At 40.0% G+C, this 19,037-nt stretch overlaps 1 protein-coding gene across 1 annotated transcript in view; it reads left to right on the forward strand.

Annotated features, from left to right (window-relative positions):
- LOC146619683 (contactin-associated protein-like 4) overlaps positions 1-19,037 on the forward strand; it is a 79,431-nt gene that overhangs the window by 33,889 nt on the left and 26,505 nt on the right. Inside the window, exons 5-10 of the mRNA XM_085369020.1 lie at positions 573-776; positions 9,956-10,131; positions 10,251-10,376; positions 12,101-12,365; positions 13,043-13,192; positions 13,423-13,594. Coding sequence (XP_085225146.1) covers positions 573-776; positions 9,956-10,131; positions 10,251-10,376; positions 12,101-12,365; positions 13,043-13,192; positions 13,423-13,594 — 1,093 coding nt within the window. The remainder of the gene's footprint in view (positions 1-572; positions 777-9,955; positions 10,132-10,250; positions 10,377-12,100; positions 12,366-13,042; positions 13,193-13,422; positions 13,595-19,037) is intronic.

Raw genomic sequence — 19,037 nt, forward strand, 5'->3', positions numbered from 1 at the left:
ATACCAGCCCTGACAGACAAACTTTTGAACAATTTCAAGGCATATTTTTTTTCTGGTGCTTTCAGCCTTTCTGTCACTTGTAGAAGTTCAAATGCATTGGATCCAATAACTCATGTGTCTGAGTTGGCGTTTCTAATTTGACGCTTCAATAGAGACACTGTAGGCTAGAGATTTGTGTTCTTAAGCAACACTTTCACCATTAGTGTATAATTTTCTTCAGAGTGACATGAAAGCTGCACAGTGGTCATTAATCTGCTTTCTATAGTCAGACATCATTTGAATATTAGCTTCTCTTCTTCTTTTATTGATGCTTAAATATTAATTTGCCTTTGGGAAGCGTTTACTGTAATATTTTATATGTATATGAACACTGCAGGTAGAAGATGAAGAATCCAGAATGTATGTTTTGCAACAGAAAATTGCAAAATGTGCAGCATATCAGATGGGATTTCTGGAAAGCAGGGTTGCATAATTAAATATTTAATGAGTGTAATGAATTATAACAATTACAAGCATCTGAGTCCAGGGTAATGATTTTGTGTGTGTGTGTGTGTGTGTGTGTCTTTTTAAAGATTCTGACGTGTTGAGTTTCAATGGCCAAAGCAGCCTCATCTACAGGTTGACTCCCAGGCCGAGGCAGATGTCCAGTGAGAGCATCAGCCTGAAGTTTAAAACCCTGAAGAACTCTGGGATACTGCTTCATGCAGAGGGACAGAACGGGCACAGCCTCACCTTGGAGTTAGAAAAAGGAAAACTTCAATTGCTCATCAGAAAAGGTACAAATCTGAGGTTTTTATTTATGCAGTGTGGAAACTGCCTGTGCTGCTGTTTTTATTGAACAAACTAAAAGAACTAACAAACAATTTGTTGGTGAATTACTAGTAGCTATAAAATGAAAGTTGTGTTGACATTGCAGCATTTTCTGGTGGATGTATTTCTTGAACGTTGCTTGGTCATCATTGTTATTAGACAGAGGGGTTTGTGTATATGCATAATCTTACACCTGTTAACTCTTAGATGAAAAGAGCATAGACTTCCCAATAATAATAATAATATAAAAACATGAAAACAAATTTCACTACAAGGGAAACCTCACTTTCAAGGTCAGGGCTTATCATTCAAGGTCTAGAATTCTGGCCCACTCAACTTTACAGCACTCCTTGAAGTTTGTGGATTTTCATTTATGCATAGCTCTCTTAAGTTCTCACCACAGCATTTCAGTTGGATTGATGTCTGACTTTGACTAGACCATTGAAACACCTTGATTCATTTTCTGGGAGATCCCTTTCTTCTGCAGAAGTGAGTGGGCCTTAACGCCCACTCACTTCCTGGGCCAATTGATCTTAGTAAATCACATGATAGGGTAGTTGATAGGGTAGGCTAGCTTTCACAGTGTGTTCACCCAAAACTAGGGATGGGTATCGTTTAGGTTTTATCCGATACCGGAGCCAAACTGGTACTTTTGAAACGGTGCCTGTGCTTAAACGGTGCTCGAACCGGTGCTTATGGAATGGAGAACACAAAATTGGTCCAAAAACCTCTCATGTTCAGCTGTTTTCCACTTTTTCTTTGGTCATTTTAGCCTTTTTGGCCAGGGTGACGGGAGTATCTGCCATCAAACAAGAAGACAGCTGCATGTAACTATGACGGTGTTTGCTAGTTCACCTTACATGCATTAATTTAATAACGTGGTTAGCCTACTCAACGTAAATTACACATGAACAACATTAAGCCACTCACCCAGAGAAGAACAGCTGCTGCTGCCATCATCATCCGTCATCATTTCTGCTACACTGGCAGGGCTAGGGGCCAGGACTCTCCTCTTTGGGTTCTTGGGGAATGTTGCTAACTCCGGGACTGATAACAGGCACCACACCCGCAGTAGATGTGCTGCTAAGTGTGAGGTCTTGCAGCAAGCTATCAAATACGTGCATTTCTCGGCTTTTAAAAAAACACTATGCGTTGCCGGGTGTTTCATCAGATTCGAGGTGTTACCTCCTTTGCACAGTATCACCTTAAAGCACTTGTTGCAGGCTGCTGATTTTGTATCTTTTACTGTGAAGTACAGCCAGACTTTTGACCGCTTTGCCTTGGGCATTTTTAATCTGTAGCTCTGCTCTAAAAGAACGTACGTACCTGGGTCTGCCTACTATCCTTGGAAAGGGAAAATGATTGGCTCGAATCAAAAGTGTATGACATCTCAGGGAAAAAAAGCACCAAAATAAAGCACTGAAATGTGCGCTGCTTTTCGGTCTGGTTACTACCGTTTATGTCAGAACACCGGATACCCATCCCTAGCCGAGACCTTGGCTGATTGTGACCCACACCCGTTTTCACACCTTGGCTCATGTGATTAGGTAGAGGATCAACAAGGGGTCCATGACCCATTCTGTTATAGATTTGCTAATGTGCTTGGGCTATTGTCCTGTTTCATGACCCAGTATCATTCAAGCTTTGTCTGGCAAATAAGAGATGAAATCATGTTTGAGTCTAGAGTACTTTGATACTCAGAAGAGTTCATGGTCGACTCAATGACAGAAAGAAGCCCAGTTGGTATAAGGTGCTGATATGCTGTGTTTGGGTTTCACCAAACCATACTTGTTCAGTCTTTTTCTAATTGCAGTGTTATGATAACTTTAGAGTCTGAGATGTAGTTTGTCTTGCAGTTTATCTGAAGCATTGCATTTTCTGACTTTGAGGTGAATTTGCTAGGACATCCACTCCTGAGAAGATTTTGGCATTGTGTAGTAACACACACCTGAATGCCAAAACCTCTGCTTTTATGGAGGTGATGATGTCACATCTGATGATGATCACTTAGGTGGGCTAGATTAGTAGCACCTGGCTGCTACCTACCCTCCTGATTCCTCTGGAAGCAACAAGGTTGTTTTTTCCATTATTGCACAGAGTCATGAGAAAACTTTCTTTTTCACAATATTTTATTCCATCACACTGCTATTTCAAAGAAGTTTGCTATGTTAGATAATATTAAAAGAACTGTAAAATATATATATATATAGTTTTTAAAGAAAAACTCAAGTAAGAACCAGCTGCCACAAGATAACCTTTCAATGGTTTATTTTATTGGTTTTTCATTTGGTTGGCAAACTTGCCAGCTTTATTAATGTTATCCCAGAGATTTTATGGTGGAGAAGAACACATTTATCTATGGTTTATGCTTCTTCAGTTCATCACTACAGGATATGCTGAATTTACATTTACCACGTGTAGTACAGTAATATTTCATAAAAGATCTTCCTTCAAGTAATTCTCTGGTTTTAATTAAACGTCTAACCTTTATACTTCTGCTGCGCTTCGTTTAATTTATTTCACTAAACAGGATATTCATTTTACTTTTATGTGGATAAAATAAAAATATCCTATATCCTATCTGGGTTCAGTATGTCATCATAGGGACTTATTATTATTATTGTCACTCTCCAATCTTGGTTATGCCTCAATTAAAAACAAAAATCCACTCTGTCCATATTTGATTGGCTAGCTGACTTTTTGGGCATGTTTTCTCTCTGGTATTTTACTTTTTGTCATTCCACTCCCTATTTTATTGGCTGCTGTGGTTGGGTTTATCTCTGCCCCTCTGCCCTCTGCACTCAGTCTCTTCTTCTGCCTTAACAGTTCTGCATTAGTAATTTATCACCATCCTTTGAATATGTCATTCCAGTTCTCTGCTTGCCTTTCTTTTTATGTTTTGTTTTGAAATTGAGTCATTTACCTTCCATTAACTGTGGGACTGTGCTTATTTGTCCTATTCTCTCTCATTATTTTCCCACCTACTTGCCCCCTTCTTCCTATATATGTGCAACCTGAAAGCAATACTTTCAGGTTGCATATACAACTAACAACTTAAAAATATACATTTCTGTGAAATTCGTAGTAAAGTTCCAAAACATAGGGGGTGAGAGGCAACACATTATTCCACTTGAATTACACTGGTCTCAAAGTTATGCTGACCCATGAGACCTGACTGAAATGTCTAATTTACAACTGTAGTTCCTGATTGTACTGCAGCGAAAACAAATTCCTCAGCTTGAACATGATCAACACAGATTGCTTAAATTTGTTGAAGGTTTTTAAAGAACTGTGTGATAATAGATTTATGTTTTTTCACTTTTTGGACATGCAAGCTTGAATGAGTTCACTCAAAAACATTTTTGGCCATGACAAAAATGTCACTGTTGGAATGGCGACAGTAAGGTTAATTTTGTAACACGATCTTTTCTCTTTTTTTCCTTTTAGCTGCTACACAGATATGAGACTTTGTCGTGAGTTTCTGGTGGAAGTTGTTGTCTGAAGCAGCTCTCTGTGATTTGTGTTTGAATTTTGGCCTAAAGCAAATTTTATTGCTGAATGTGTTTTTCTTTAGAGAGCATATGAATAAACATCAGTTCATCCAGAATCCATCCTCGATCTGTGGGTTTGTTCCAAGATGCTGAAAAGAATAAATGCAAAAGGCATGCAGCCCACTGAGATAATCACTATGAAAACATTCAAAAATCAGGTTGAAGTTGACTGAGATGACAGAGCTTTTTGAACGCTGACCTCTTGATCATGACAGCATTTGAAAATCAGGTTTTTTTTACACCAGCCAAAGATCAACCTTGGATCAAACCTTGAGTTAATGTAAAAAAAACTGACAGGAGATTCTTCAAAACACTTCACAGGTAAAGAGAAGAAAGGACAGTGTAGCTTAACTTTCACACATGGCTGAAACATGCATTTTTGGATGTCCCTCTTTTTCTGCACATATTCACAGAACTGCATGGATAGAGCTGGCCGTGCTATGTCTGATCAGTTTTGTTGGCCCAGTGAATCACTCTGTGATAATTCAGCCCTTTGTCATTCTGTGCACTTCTTTAAAAGTTTAACTTTCCAAATTACAGCAAAGGTAATAACTGACTGATTTGCACCTGTACCAGCATTAGATTGAGAGTTTTATTTGCCCACGTTCACAATGCAGCCTTCAGCAGTATTTAACAGACGATGCTTAGCTCTCGAGCCCAGTTTGAATAAATACGCTGGCTCATTAAAATTCATGTGTTCTTTCCAGAAGCAAACCATTTCATGGTTACTATACATTCATCAAATTCTTGGATTATAGTTCTCAGGGTCATACCTATTTAAGCTTGTAATTAAGCTGAGTTCTCTTTTATTTTGGCTTTTGATTATTTAGTGAAAGCAAATCTGCCAGCAGTCATTGTTCACTGATCTTGTGCCCTCTGGTCAAGTGTTTTTGTTAGGTGAAGAATGAAGACAGTGCTGCTTAAAAAATGTAGCACTTTTCTCTTGTAAAATAAAGAAGCTGCCTACCAGGTATAAGATATAAATATATACATATATATCATGGAAATATTGGAAGTTTTCTACATGTAAAAATAATCCCTTAGGAGACAGGTATAAAATATAAATGCCTTTTTTGCAGAAATATGTAATATCAAAAAAATGACAGATGAGCAGACAACATCCCCAGAGTTTTCGCTATAGCTCCTACAAACACACTGTAGATATTTGCAGTAATAACAAGGAAAGCTGTACTTAAGGCCCTTTTTTCAGGCACCACAGGAGAGGGGGAAAAAACTCCAAAAGGGACTCCTTCAGGCTTCCCCAAAATAGTGAGGTTCCACTAAACAGAGGGGTCATGTCCCAAGGCCAGTAACTGTACACAACAGTATGCATTTAGAGTTGTTGATAAAGTGTGTCTCTTTTACTCACGCTCATTTGCACAAACAGAGTACAGTTCATTTACTGTCCATGTAGGCACACATGACAAATCAAAATGACAAACTGAGGAGTCTTAGGCGGCACATCAGAATGCCGAACATGTCAAAAGTGACTGGTCGTATTTTACTCCCAACAGGCAGCTGGGAATCGCCTGCATTATTATGAGCACTCAGAGCTTTTTATAGCACATGATGAATTATTACAGGTGTAAAATATTTAAATATTTCTTGTCATTTAGTGGCTGTTCTTCTCGACCCTGCTGTTGGATGCAGGTGATGACTCATTCTGCCAGCTCAGCTGTCACAGTGAATGGTGGGCTGCATGTCATGTTCAATACCGTCTTACAATATTGACTTATCTTGTTATTCTGCTCTGCCTGTATTGACTGATGCGAAGGCGTTGCAGAATAAGCTGCTTAGCTTTCATCCAAGAAGCAACATGCTCATGTCAGAAGGAGCCGACTGTGTTTAATTTTACAGCCCACAGCTGAATCATTTCAGTGACACAGAGGCTATGTTTGACTCACAACTGTAAACTGATTAGCTGTAAGCCCTGTGAGACTTGGATGGTCTTGAGTTTGGAGCAGGCCCAAATGTTTTTGGATTTGCTTGCTATGTTTAAAAACTACTGAATATGATCTTCTGGATATTCCATATTGCTTATGCTCCAAAGGAGCCAATTCTTTAACAATGTAACAACTCGGGTACATGTCCACTTGCTTTACTTTTTGATGCATCTCAGAAACAATCCAGCAGTAGAGTAGTTGTACTGTAAATTCTTCATATCGACTTGATTTGCTATGTTTCTTGCTTCCGTTTTGTTTTAAACTGTAATTCCTTCTTTTTTGCTTACTTTTTTTTTTTGCTTGCTTGAGAAACTTTTGCTCCTGGAGCAGCAGCTTGTGTTGTGAGCACATTTAGAGGTTGTTCATTATGCTTGTGTTGACTGATTGTGCACACCGTCTCAATCATTTACTCTAAATAGAATAAAATGAAAACACTGAAACAATTATATCAGTCTGTCATCTATCAGTGCCTTCTAACAAAATTAGATTTAGAGCTGCAGCGAAGTGCTGAAATGCAGAAGTAGACAGCAGATTATGAGGAGGTATTGCCCTGGGTAGCTGTCTGAAATGATTTAAAACAAGGACCTATGTGAAAATTAAAACAGCTTTGAGGAACTTTTCACAGTAAAAAAAATCTTTTTTATTCTGAGGGCATACTCTAAATTAAGATGATGTCATACTGGGAAATTTCCAAAAGTCCATCAGATACTTATACAACAAATATTCCAGAGAAGGATTTTCTGGACAGGAAAAAGCTTTTACGGTGGGATAAAAAATTCAAGAGTTTCACATTGTTTTGCTTATCTTCGTGGCCTGTTTCGAATAATTTAAAGATGTCATGTGAACTTTTCTGGTAAATAAAAATTATGTATACATTCAACAAATGTGCTGAATGCATTTCCTTCCTCATAAAACATTTTTAAAGTTGACTTCTTGCACAATTTGAACTTGTATTGAATTGTTTACCTCCATGTTCTTTTTTTCCCCAAACCTCTCTCTTGCTTTCGGTGCCATAATGATGTAATAATTATAATAAATGTATTTGTCTCTTTGGCACCTGTTGCCAGCTGTTTAACACTGGAATATTGTGAAACCATTGGTATGAAGGTGTATTGCATCACTGGTATGTGTGTGCATGAGAGAAGAATAATGTGGACTCAGCTGGCACGAGAGATGGTGGTTTTTTTATTAATATTTCCAGTCATCTGTTGTCAGGTTTTGGTGAGCACGCGTGGAGTGTAGCCTCAGTTTTATGTTCTAAACTGACTGGAGTGGCATCCAGTGTGGTCTTTTTCTGCTTAAGCCAATCTGCTTCAAGGATTTATGTGTTGTGTGTTCAGAGATGCTCTTCTGCATTCCCTGCTTTTAGAATAATCCTTTAATTGTCCCACAAGGGGAAATTTGGATGTAACAGCAGCAAGAAAGACACATATACAAACAAGTAGTACACAAGACACAGAACAGAAACATACACAATTTTTACATATTTACATCAAGGACAATGGTTATCAAAAACAGATTAAATACAGATAAGAGGCAAACCCTGGTTATAGTGTGAATCGGTTGATAAAATAGTGCACGTTACAGCGCTGATGTAAACATCTATGTTTTTTGGGAGCAGTTTTGATTGTACAGTCTGACAGCTGCAGGGAGGAAGGACCTGCGGAAACGCTCCTTCATGCATCGAGGATGCAGCAGTCTGTCACTGAAGGAGCTCTGCAGTTCAGCAACATTTACATGCATGGGGTGGGAGACTCTGTCCATCAAAGATGTTATTTTGGCCAGTGGGTCCAGGGTGCATCCCAGAACAGAGCTGGCCTTCCCAATGAGTTTATCCAACCTCTTCCTCTCAGCTGCCGATAAACTGCTGCTCCAACATACAACGCTGTAAAAATGACAAATGCCACCACAGAGTCATAGAAGGTCTTTAAAAGTGCTCCCTGGACTCCAAATGACCTCAGCCGCCTCAGCAGGTAGAGTCTGCTCTGACCCTTCCGGTAAAGAGCATCAGTGTTGTGGCTCCAGTCTAGCTTATTATTCAGCTGAACACCCAGGTACCTATACGAGTCCACTATCTCAATGTCCACTCCCTGGATGTTCACCGGTGTCAGTATGGTGGGTCTGCGTCTCCGGAAATCCACCACCAGCTCCTTGGTTTTCCCAGCATTGATCAGCAGGTGGTTCTGCTGGCACCAGTCCACAAAGTCCAGAGTCCACTGTCTGTACTCTGAGTCATCCTCACCTGTGATGAAGCCGACTATGGCAGAGTTGTCAGAGAACTTCTGTAGGTGGCAGCGTGGGGAGTTGATGGAGAAGTCTGCAGTGTAGAGGGTGAAGAGGAATGTTGTCCCTCTGATGTTGTCCTGTTTTGGTTATTTGAGTTGCCTTCCTATGAGCTCGAAGCGGTTTATCCATTCTCCCGTGACCTCTGGCATCAACAAGGCATTTGTTGTTGATTCTTTGTAAACCCTAGAGATGGTTCTGCAGACAAATCCCAGTAGTTCAGCAGTTTCTGAAATACTCAAACCAGCCTGCCTGGGATAGTGTGACAATACCACATTCAAACTCACCTAAATCATCTTCTCCACTGTGATGCTCATTGTGAGCTTGACCAGGTTGTTTTAACTATGTCTACATGATTACATTCATAGAGTTACTGCCATGTGATTTGGTGTAATGAGCAGCTGAACCAGGTGTAAAGTGGCTTGTGAGTGAATATTTTACCCAAAACATAGAAGTTATTAGTATAGTAAAAAGAAAAAAAAACAGTTGTCAGTAGACTACACCTTTGCTCAGTTTCCCTGTTTCTCTTCATCCTTGTGCGGTGCAGACATCAGTCTGCTGATCAGTGATGACTACTCCCATCTCTTTCTCAGGTCTCTCCCTCTTTTGTGCCAACTATCTGTTTGACAGATCAATTATGATTGATGACAGAACACAGTGAACTTGGCCCCAGTCTGTCTCCCTTTCTCATTCACTCATTCTTTCTTTCCCCACACAGACAAAGTAGTCTCCTTTCAAACAATATCTAATTCATATTTAATGACAGAGTGCATTTAGCTCCCCCATCACTCAGTGAAAGTGCTTCACTCTGCTGACACTTTAGGGAGTAGAAAGAATCAGAAGCATTTCACTGGTCATTTTTTTTATACCCATCTACCTCTCTTTCTCTTTTTCTCTACCCCATTTAGTGTTAATTACTGAATGTTTCGCCATCTGCGTTTTCTGGTTCTTTCTGAAATGTAGACCTAGCCTTAGTTTTGTTTCCAAGATATAAACCCCGGCAGAAAACTGTGACACCGTGGCACCACTTCAGAGACCTAGAAAACAGCGGGGAGTTCAAGTTGATGAGAAATTTGAAACTTCATTTCCAGAGAGGAGGAGGAGGAGAAGCGATAGCTTCTGCTGTGCAGTTAGAAATAAATATGTCAGAGTCAAATTCTTTCACTGCAGAAATCATTTGGAGGAAAACAGAATTAAAATAAACAGTTTCTACATGGAAAAGATCCTGACAGCCTGCAGAAAGAAAAGTCAGTGATGTAATACTTATCGCCATTGGTAAAGAAAAAGGTTTTAAGATTCAACTGTTCTCTCTTTTAACCACTGTTACTACATGATCATGTCATTCTTCGTCTTCCTCCCACGCGCCAGGAAAAAGTTTGTCTCCTGACAGCCGGTATCTTGTGACTCTGGGCAGCCTGCTAGACGACCAGCACTGGCATCACGTTGCAGTGGAGCATCACAGCAATCACCTCAAGCTCACAGTGGACAAAAGCACAGAGTGGGTGCACATCTCACCAACATTTGCACATTGGGACCATGATCAGGTCTGTATTTGAGGATAGGATGACAACTCATGAAAAGACAGATGGCAGAAAGACACCCACCTCGCAGCTGCAGACATTTTATTGTATCTGCTTGTTTGTGTACTCTGTCTCCTGTACAGATGATACTGGGAGCACAGCAGGGCTTCAGCTATACGTCATTCTATGGCTGTCTGGAAAACCCAGTTTACAATGGCCTGAACCTGGTAGACCTCGCTAAACAAAAAGACCAGCGGGTTACAGTGAAGGTAAACTTGCTCATAGTGTGCTGCTGAAAAAGCTATTTTGTGTATCTTTCACAATGTGTAGACAGGAGTCAAAGTAGAACTACCTAGTTATACGTAAAAGTACTTGATTTAAACAATAAACAGATAAATAATTCTTAAAGGGGCCGATGTAAAAATAATGTCACAATATTCATGTATTTAAATGCATGTAAAAATGTGATTAGGAATTAATTTAGTTTTAAAAAGTTCAGTATAGTTCAATGTATCTCTCTGCATATTAAATATTTTCTGTCAGGCCTCTATTATGATAAAAATGGCACCTCAGACCAACATCTAGTCAATCTAAACTCCAGGTAAGTTCTGTCCTCTTGATGTCTGCCTGGAGGTCTCTGTCCAGGTGTTTCTTGACTGTCCTTTCTTTCTCTTTCCTTCATTGCATGTTAGAGCTTCTCTGGTGATGCTTGGTGATGATTTTATGATGACCTCACCTGGCCAGCTGCTTTTGAATCTCACACCGTGAGATTAAAACTTCCAGATGTTGATACACTGATAGCTTTTGAGTCTCTCTCCTTCTGTGAGGGGAGTATCATCTTCCAACTTGCCAGTCCTGTTTGGCTGGATGGCATCCACCTCCTAGACTCATTACTAGCAGAGTGATCTTACATTTATGTCTATGCTTTACACATATTGACAGCATGGGCACATATTGTATCTCATTTTTCTTGTCCTGTTTTTTAGAGGAAAGTTTGACTTTCTTCTTTTTTCTCATTAATTCTGGAGGCCCTTCTGCTATCTACACAAATCTCTAACTATTCATAATGTGGAATATTTGTTTATAATGAGCATGGATGCTGAAACTGACTACAAACACACTTTGTAGAGACAATTTTAATGGATGTTGAAATGATGAAGTCGGGTAAAAAACAAATATTTTAGTAAAAATGGTGGAAAACTACAAATGCAACACATAAGAGAACATACTGGCATTTATATAGTGTCGTTCAAGTCTTTAGTGGACCACTCAAAGTACTTATGCCTGCAGGTCACAAAGTGCCTCATCACATATATTTATGCAGCACTTTACTTGTTTTATTTACCTTGCGTCCACATCTGCAGTCAATTTAAATTCACCAATTAATCTTGTTTGCTTGTGTGTGTGTGTTTGTGCACATAAAAATGTATGCATGGCTTTTAGATCTCATCAAGCTACAGCAATATGTACAAGAAAACTGACCATCTTTAGCTTTCACCTCTTCAGTCTGCATTACTCTATATTGCTTTGACTACCCCACAAAGAGCTTTTAGATTTGATCAAGTGTCAGTGTGCTCTGTGCTGAACTGAAAATAGAAACCCAGTATTCCCACTAGAGGACACGGAATGGAACGTATCACTGTTGCTGCCCCAGCGGTGGATTTACTGCAATTACCACTTCTCGAAGCCTGCTTCTCACTCTCTCGCTATCTGTTTTTGCCTCTCCAAACTTCTGCTCCCTGGTGTGACCTTAGAAATCTTTTGGCTGACATTGGTCTTCACTAAGATCTGTGCTTATATTAAGCCTGACTATAATCATCATGGTAATGCTCCTATGCTTTTTAAAGGAGAATTGCTGATGACATCTTTGTGTATTTGGGTAGCACCAGACAGCCTTGGAACTAATTTATATTCAGACATGATTGTTTTCTATACTCATTCCTCTCTATTCATATATTTTCCTGTCTCCTCTTCTCTTTTCCATCTGTCTCAGGGCAATGTGACCTTTTCATGTTCTGAACCCGTTTTTGTTGCCATGACGTTCACCGGCCCCCAGAGTTTCCTTCGGTTACCAAGGATAGATCAATCTTCACTGGGTATCTCAGTGGGGCTTCAGTTTCGGACATGGAACAAGGCCGGGCTGCTCCTGACCTTTGAACTCCCAAATCGAGAAGGCAGAGTCTGGCTTTACCTGAGCAAAGCCAGAGCACATTTACAGATCCACAAGTCTGGCAGGGCACCCCTGGAGCTCAACGCAGGTCAGTCTGACAACTCAAAATCATGTTAAACTCTTTCTCGGGTGCCTCCATCCTGCCTGCACTTACTAACTGGACTAATTTAAAGCCGTGATGTAAAAAAGGAGCTTAATGTTAGAAATTCAGTATCAAAAATCGTGATAAAAAATTTCTGTTTTGAGCCCAAAACACTGGAAGGCAGCAAGCTGATATCATCTAAACATCCAAATTTACTTATCAAGATACAAAATCCTGACCAACTCCAGAAAGACATTTTTGTGGTTAAAACTGACTCCCAAACATCAGATGTCCAAAGTGAACCATAATAAGTCTGTAGTATGAAGTCTGTTTGATGGCTGAGTGTTCAAATGTGAGAATTACACAGGTATTTTTTAGGTATTCTTCTTTTTGTATGCTTGCATGATTTTTCCAAGTGTCACCATTTCCTAATAGAAACTACTTCCAGGAGTGATAATAGAACTGAATGAAACTATGTCCTGTTATAGGCTGTGTGGCATTTGAGAAAGTGCAAATTATTCTTCAAGCATTGTTGGGAGTTCTTATGTTAAAGTAGTTGTAATATCACACACTTAGACATTCCTGAGCAAGAACCATCTTCTATTTTTTCCATTTTCAACAAATTATAATTGAAACATGATATCAACATAAAAACACTTAGACATATATGTGTGGCTCTTCAGGTTCAGCTCTGAATGATGGTCAGTGGCACTCTGTGGACTTGATATCAGGAGGAGGACGTCTGACCATCACAGTGGATGGTGATGAAGGAGCCAGTGCTCACGCGAGCCCCTCATTTTTAATTACCACAGGAGGTCATATATTCTTTGGTGGTAAGCGAGAAATGAACGATAAAACACATGCATCATTATTCATCTTTGTCTATATAATCTAATCTTGCATCACAGCGCATTCAGTTTAGTTTTATTTATATAGCGCCAAATCACAACAACTTCTTTATATTGCAAGTTAGAGACCCTACAATAATACAGTGGTATGGTAGAATGATGGCTTGATTTCTCTTGTGTTTCATTTACTGATTGATGTTTTCTCTTCTGTCCAGGTTGTCCTGCTGAAGAAAATAGCCAGGAGTGCTTGAACCCCTTCAAAGCTTTCCAGGGCTGCATGCGTCTACTGACTGTGGACAACCGGCCAGTGGACCTGATCAAGGTGCAGCAGAGGCTGATCGGAAACTACAGTCACCTGCAAATCGATATGTGCGGCATTATTGACAGGTAAGACCTAAAGGGGCCGTTTGCGACACTGATTTATGTAAATGCCATGTATTGGGTATTGCTTATGTCTGTCTCTCCATTTGTCCAGGAAAAGAAACGCATTATTCTATGTAATGCATTTGTTGTATTAACGAGGATTGTCAGAAAAGAGGATTCACTGGCATTAAAATGTTTGATTTTGTTGTCACGCTTGCTTTGTAAACCTCCTTAATCTCCCTCTGAAGCCTTTTTGTGAAATGGGGTCGCATGTGGATTATTAGGCAACAGTGAATATGATACAAACGCAATATGGCGTCAATGTTTCCCGAAATGTGTTCTGGTTAAGAAAACGTCATAATTTTTCATGTAGCTTGTCTCTGTTTCAACTGGTATGAGGAAAATAAACCTGGAGGCGTTCACACACACACACTCCGAAGCAATTAGTGTTCAGCAGCGTGCTGATTAAACTTTTCTTCAAGTTTCCTGATTGCTGCCTCTTCATTCCTGCTCTTCCAGTGGTTATCTGTGTGGCTGTGCTCTGCATCTGGTGCTGTGCTTTGTATTGACAGTAGAGATGGACCGATCCGATATTACGTATCGGTATCGGTCCGATACTGACCTAAATTACTGGATCGGATATCGGAGAAAAATAAAAAATGTAATCCGATCCATTAAATATCACGAAAGCACCTCACAAAACTTGCAACATGCCGTAACTCACCTCAGAACGTTAGCACGTCGGAGCAGTATGCATCACGTGATAGAGCGGCTGTGGCATGCGGGACCTGTCGGTGGTCTGGATAGCATGTGGAGCTTCGCTAGCAACCCGGCATTTCATCTCCGACAAAGTTATCCCGAGAGAAGTAAAGCAAGTGTGTAAGTCCATCTCTGAATGTTTGTAAAGCATTCCTGCGTTAAGCTTAACAAACGACTGCCTCTCCTGCTGCTACTTCAATCATGAAACTGCTTAACGATCAGCTGATCGGCTTTTCTGTCGCGAGTCCGTGTCTCTAGTTTGCTTTTGGCCCATTTTGCACCAGAAAGAGGAAACCAGCGGCTGAACAACAGCAGCACGTTTAAGCTTGATCAGCTGTTGTTAGAATTTATTTAATATTACTTTCTACTCGAGGATCTTTTCTACGTAGCTGACGGCTGGTAACTGTGCAGGGGCGGATCTAGCAAAGTTTAGCCAGGGGGGCTGATAGGGCATTAACAGGGAAAAGGGGGCACAAAGACATACTTTTCTTTCTTATTCTCATTTAAAATGTCTAGCTTTTAATAAATAATTATCTGACACCCAAAGTTTTAATTTGATGTAAAATGAATAGAAGTCAATTACTGTATATAGTAACTATTAAGTCTAATATATATATATATATACCCTAGTAAGCTATAGTACTTTTTCCTTTGGGAAGGTACCATCTGTGCAGTCTGCAATTTTGTTGAAGAAAGATGTTGAATCTATTTAATATTTCTTGAAAAATAATTGATTTCTGTGCATTTTTTTTTTTTCACACTGCATCAAATTAAGGTTGATTACGTCGATTAAGCATCATGAGGTGGAGCGTGAGGGGTGGTTCCCTATTTTTTATTTATTTATTTTTGTTGTTGCTGGGAGTTGGAACCCTATTAGTTAGGTTGCTTAATATTTATGCTAAGTACTCTTTAAAATACCAGAATAGGGAGGATGGTGTAGGTTTAAGTTTATTAGATTGATCAGTATTGCTGAACTATGAAATTTTTTTTTTTGCATACAGGTATAACAGAATAGCTTTAGTGTAGTTGTTGTTTTAAACTTGAGTATGAACTTATACAAAATGCAGCAAGATATTTAAAAAACAGTTTTGTTGATTAAAAAACACTATATCGGATTCATATCGGTATCGGCAGATATCCAAATTTATGATATCGGTATCGGTATCGGACATAAAAAAGTGGTATCGTGCCATCTCTAATTGACAGTATAACATTTTATAAGGACACCAGCACCATGTATGCATACATGCTGGGGACTAAAATGCTGTAGCTGAAAAATCCTTTTTTACCGTCTGACAGAATCGATATTTCTGGGATTTCCATATCATAAAATAGTCGAGCAACTGCAGCCACTAACATGTCTATTTTCTCTTTCCATACTGCAGAAAATGTCAAGTTAAGCTCCTCTGTGTGAGTTTAATGTTGTGCTGTGTGTGAGCAATAACACATTGCTCTCAGAACATGACATTAGACCTTTTTCCAAATCATTAGAGCCCACTGGTGAATGGCACACATATTACCCACAGAGCAGCTTTTGTTTCAATAAAATGTCAACTTGAAAAATTGATTTACATTTCTCCAACCCCTCACCTCCAACCCACAGCACACTTTGTTGAAATAAGTGGTGCTTGATTGATCATATGTATACCAAATGTATCAGTGGACTCTCAGGCTTGATTGAAAAATGTATAAAAAAAGAATGATAAATGCAAATATTTAAAGTGGTGGAGGAAATACGGAGTGCTGCACCTGGCTTCATGTCAACTTACTTTAAGTAGAAAAGAAGCAAAGAAATTGGGTGTTAAAAAAACAAACTTTACCATCTGACAGAGCTGCTGAGTAAGTCTTTTTCTAACAGCAAATTTCCCCCTGACTAAAAGATTAAAAATAGATGCTGCTCTCCCTCCCCTTCTTTTTCACTCTCCGCAGTCACAATTTGCTGACCTCATTTCCCCTTCCAAATATATTTACGTACTCATTCACTGCTCTGTTCATCCAACCTTCGTTCCCTTTGTTGCTCATTCCTCTCCTTCAACACACCCCAAACTTTATTTCCGCTTTCCTTTCTCTCCATGTTCTTTTTTTCCTCTCACTGTTTCTGATGTTCTGCTTCTTTTCCTCCAGTCATCCGCTTTGCTGCTTTCCGTGTTTTACACAGGAAGACTGAGGAGGAAAAAGTTAACAGCAGCACAGTTTTCTCAGACTTGTTCTATGGTGTGTAATTTTGACACGAATTGCTGTGAAAATTCAGGTACTTTTGTCCAGTGATGTATTATTCTCACACATACAACTGTGTACTGTAAATCTGCAAGTTTCCTTTCAATCTTATAATTCTATATTTTCCACTTAGGTCAGGCTTGACTCTCATGCTTGAAGCTGTCAATGCCTCATCCAAGTAAAATCACAATGCATTAGGTGCAATTACTTTATTTAACACACACTCACATTAAAAGGCATGAAATATTTTAGCAACTTGAGGTGGTATTTGCTCAGCATACTGATGGTTCTGTTTGCATCCATAAATAGGTTTTGTAATGGCTGTGCTGAATTTAAACATCACTTCTTGTGGATGATTAATCTGGTTTTGCAGTATTTAATATGTGAGGTCCATACAGCACAAGCAGGGCCTGTAGTGATTTATCCTGTATGAGGGTGTCTTACTCGCCCTCTGGCCTTAAGTGCCACCCTCCTGTGCAGCTGATTTTACTCAGCAATTAGGCCACAGTATTAAAGACCGGGGGGGGGGCGCTCCAGCCCTGAGAGCCTTTGTAGCTTTTGCTTGTGAGCTGTGTTTGGCACCACTTCATCCCACTGAGTGGGATGAAGTGGTGCTTGAGTCATTTTGTCTTATTGACTTACTGTTTTGTTTGGCAACAAACTTACAGTTTTATTGTCTTCTTGTCATGGTCCTGAGTCCGACGACTCAGTGCTCTGTGTTTCTTTATAATATTCTGTGTTCGTGTTTATTCTGTTATGTCTTGTCTGTTATGTTCAGTGTCTTGTCTGGTTCTGTGTCTGTTAGTTTCCTGTTTTATTCTGAAGGTCCTGGGCCCTGTGCTTCGTACGTCGCTTACTACATCCAAGATCAAATGAAACATCCAAGATCAAATCATCGCGCTAACCGTGAGCTCGCTAATCCGGTTCCCCGAACACACCTGCTGTTGACGATTAGTACAGCTGGATGAAGTAATGTGCGATCACTGGGTGCCGTAAAAGGGGATACGCATCGATAGCAGAAACAGTGATCGGCAACCCGCTGATTGGTTGGCGAAAATGGCGAAGGAGCGCGCTCGGTATTTTTCGGCAGCAGAGCAAGAACTCTTGAGTGAGGGATTTCAGGAGTTTCAGAGTTTAATTAAAACGCAAGGGAACACTGCAAAGGCTGCAAAAGCAAGGAGAGAAGGCTGGCAGAAAGTTGCTGACAAATCAAACTCGTAAGTAATCCAATAATAACAATAATAATGGAGTGGATTTATATAGCGCTTTTCAAGGCACCCAAAGCGCTTTACAATGCCACTATTCATTCACTCTCACATTCACACACTGGTGGAGGCAAGCTACGGTTGTAGCCACAGCTGCCCTGGGGCAGACTGACAGAAGCCAGGCTGCCATATTGCGCCATCGGCCCCTCTGGCCAACACCAGTAGGCGGTAGGGTAGATTTATCATATCACACCATATTATCCAATATTATATTACATTATATTATATTATAATATGTTATATTATATCCCCTTTCACATTAGAGCCACAACAGGACCCACTAGAACATGGGAACAGGTAAAAGTGAAATATAAGAATATTCTACAGAATGGTAATATTTATCACTTATATTGCTTGTCGTCTCTTGGAAAGAGACCCTGGAATAATCTGTTTGTTCATAACAGCAACCAAGAAAAGGGCAGAGCAAAAAAAAAAGACAGGTGGTGGTCCTGCACCCCCTCGTCAACAAGTTGGTTAAGTAAATAATACCCACACTGTCGCGCTGAGCTAAAGGATCCTGTCTGTCCCGCAATATACGCTGAATTCTGAGGACTCTCCTTATCAATCTTGCACCTTCCGCAATGGGTTGCTCGCGTAAACGGACAGGACATGGCTGCGACAGACTTCCCAAATCCACCTTCGCTTTTATAGCCGTGGTCTCCCATCTTGATTACACGAAGTAATCTGCAATTACTACTCTGAAATATGAATTACATCTGTAATAATCACATACATGTAATAGAATGTTAATAGTACATTTCCCTTTTTTAGGGAATGACCTGTATGTATCTGTGTGAAATCAATAAAAGGATCAAGTGCTGCATTATCTTTAGTTACATTGATGTTATTTATTTATGGTGAAACAGTGGTGGAATATCGCTGTTGCTTTCGTATGAATGACGCGGACATACCTGCGTGGCCACGATCTAATCCTGTTTACATAAAGTAAACCTGCTCCCCAGCAGGTTTACGCTTACGGCTCTGTTGCTATGACAGCAAGTCCCGGATGGGCTTCGGGGAACCGAACGATCCAGGATCACGCGAAATCGTCAACAATCTAATCCAGCTAACTCACTTAGCGCGGTACGAAGCACAGGCCCCTTGTCTTATGTGAGTGTGTTCACTTTACGTTTCCCCTGCCTCGTCAGTTGTGATTTCACCCAGGTGTGCTTCCCTCCTGTGTGTATTTAAGCCCTGTGTGTTCTCCTGCCTGTTGCTGGTTCGTC

The sequence above is a fragment of the Diplotaxodon limnothrissa genome, linkage group LG13, assembly GCF_057381915.1.
Source record: "Diplotaxodon limnothrissa isolate DT_005_m linkage group LG13, D_limnothrissa_male_GT1.1, whole genome shotgun sequence".
In the NCBI taxonomy this organism is placed as follows: Eukaryota; Metazoa; Chordata; class Actinopteri; order Cichliformes; family Cichlidae; genus Diplotaxodon; species Diplotaxodon limnothrissa.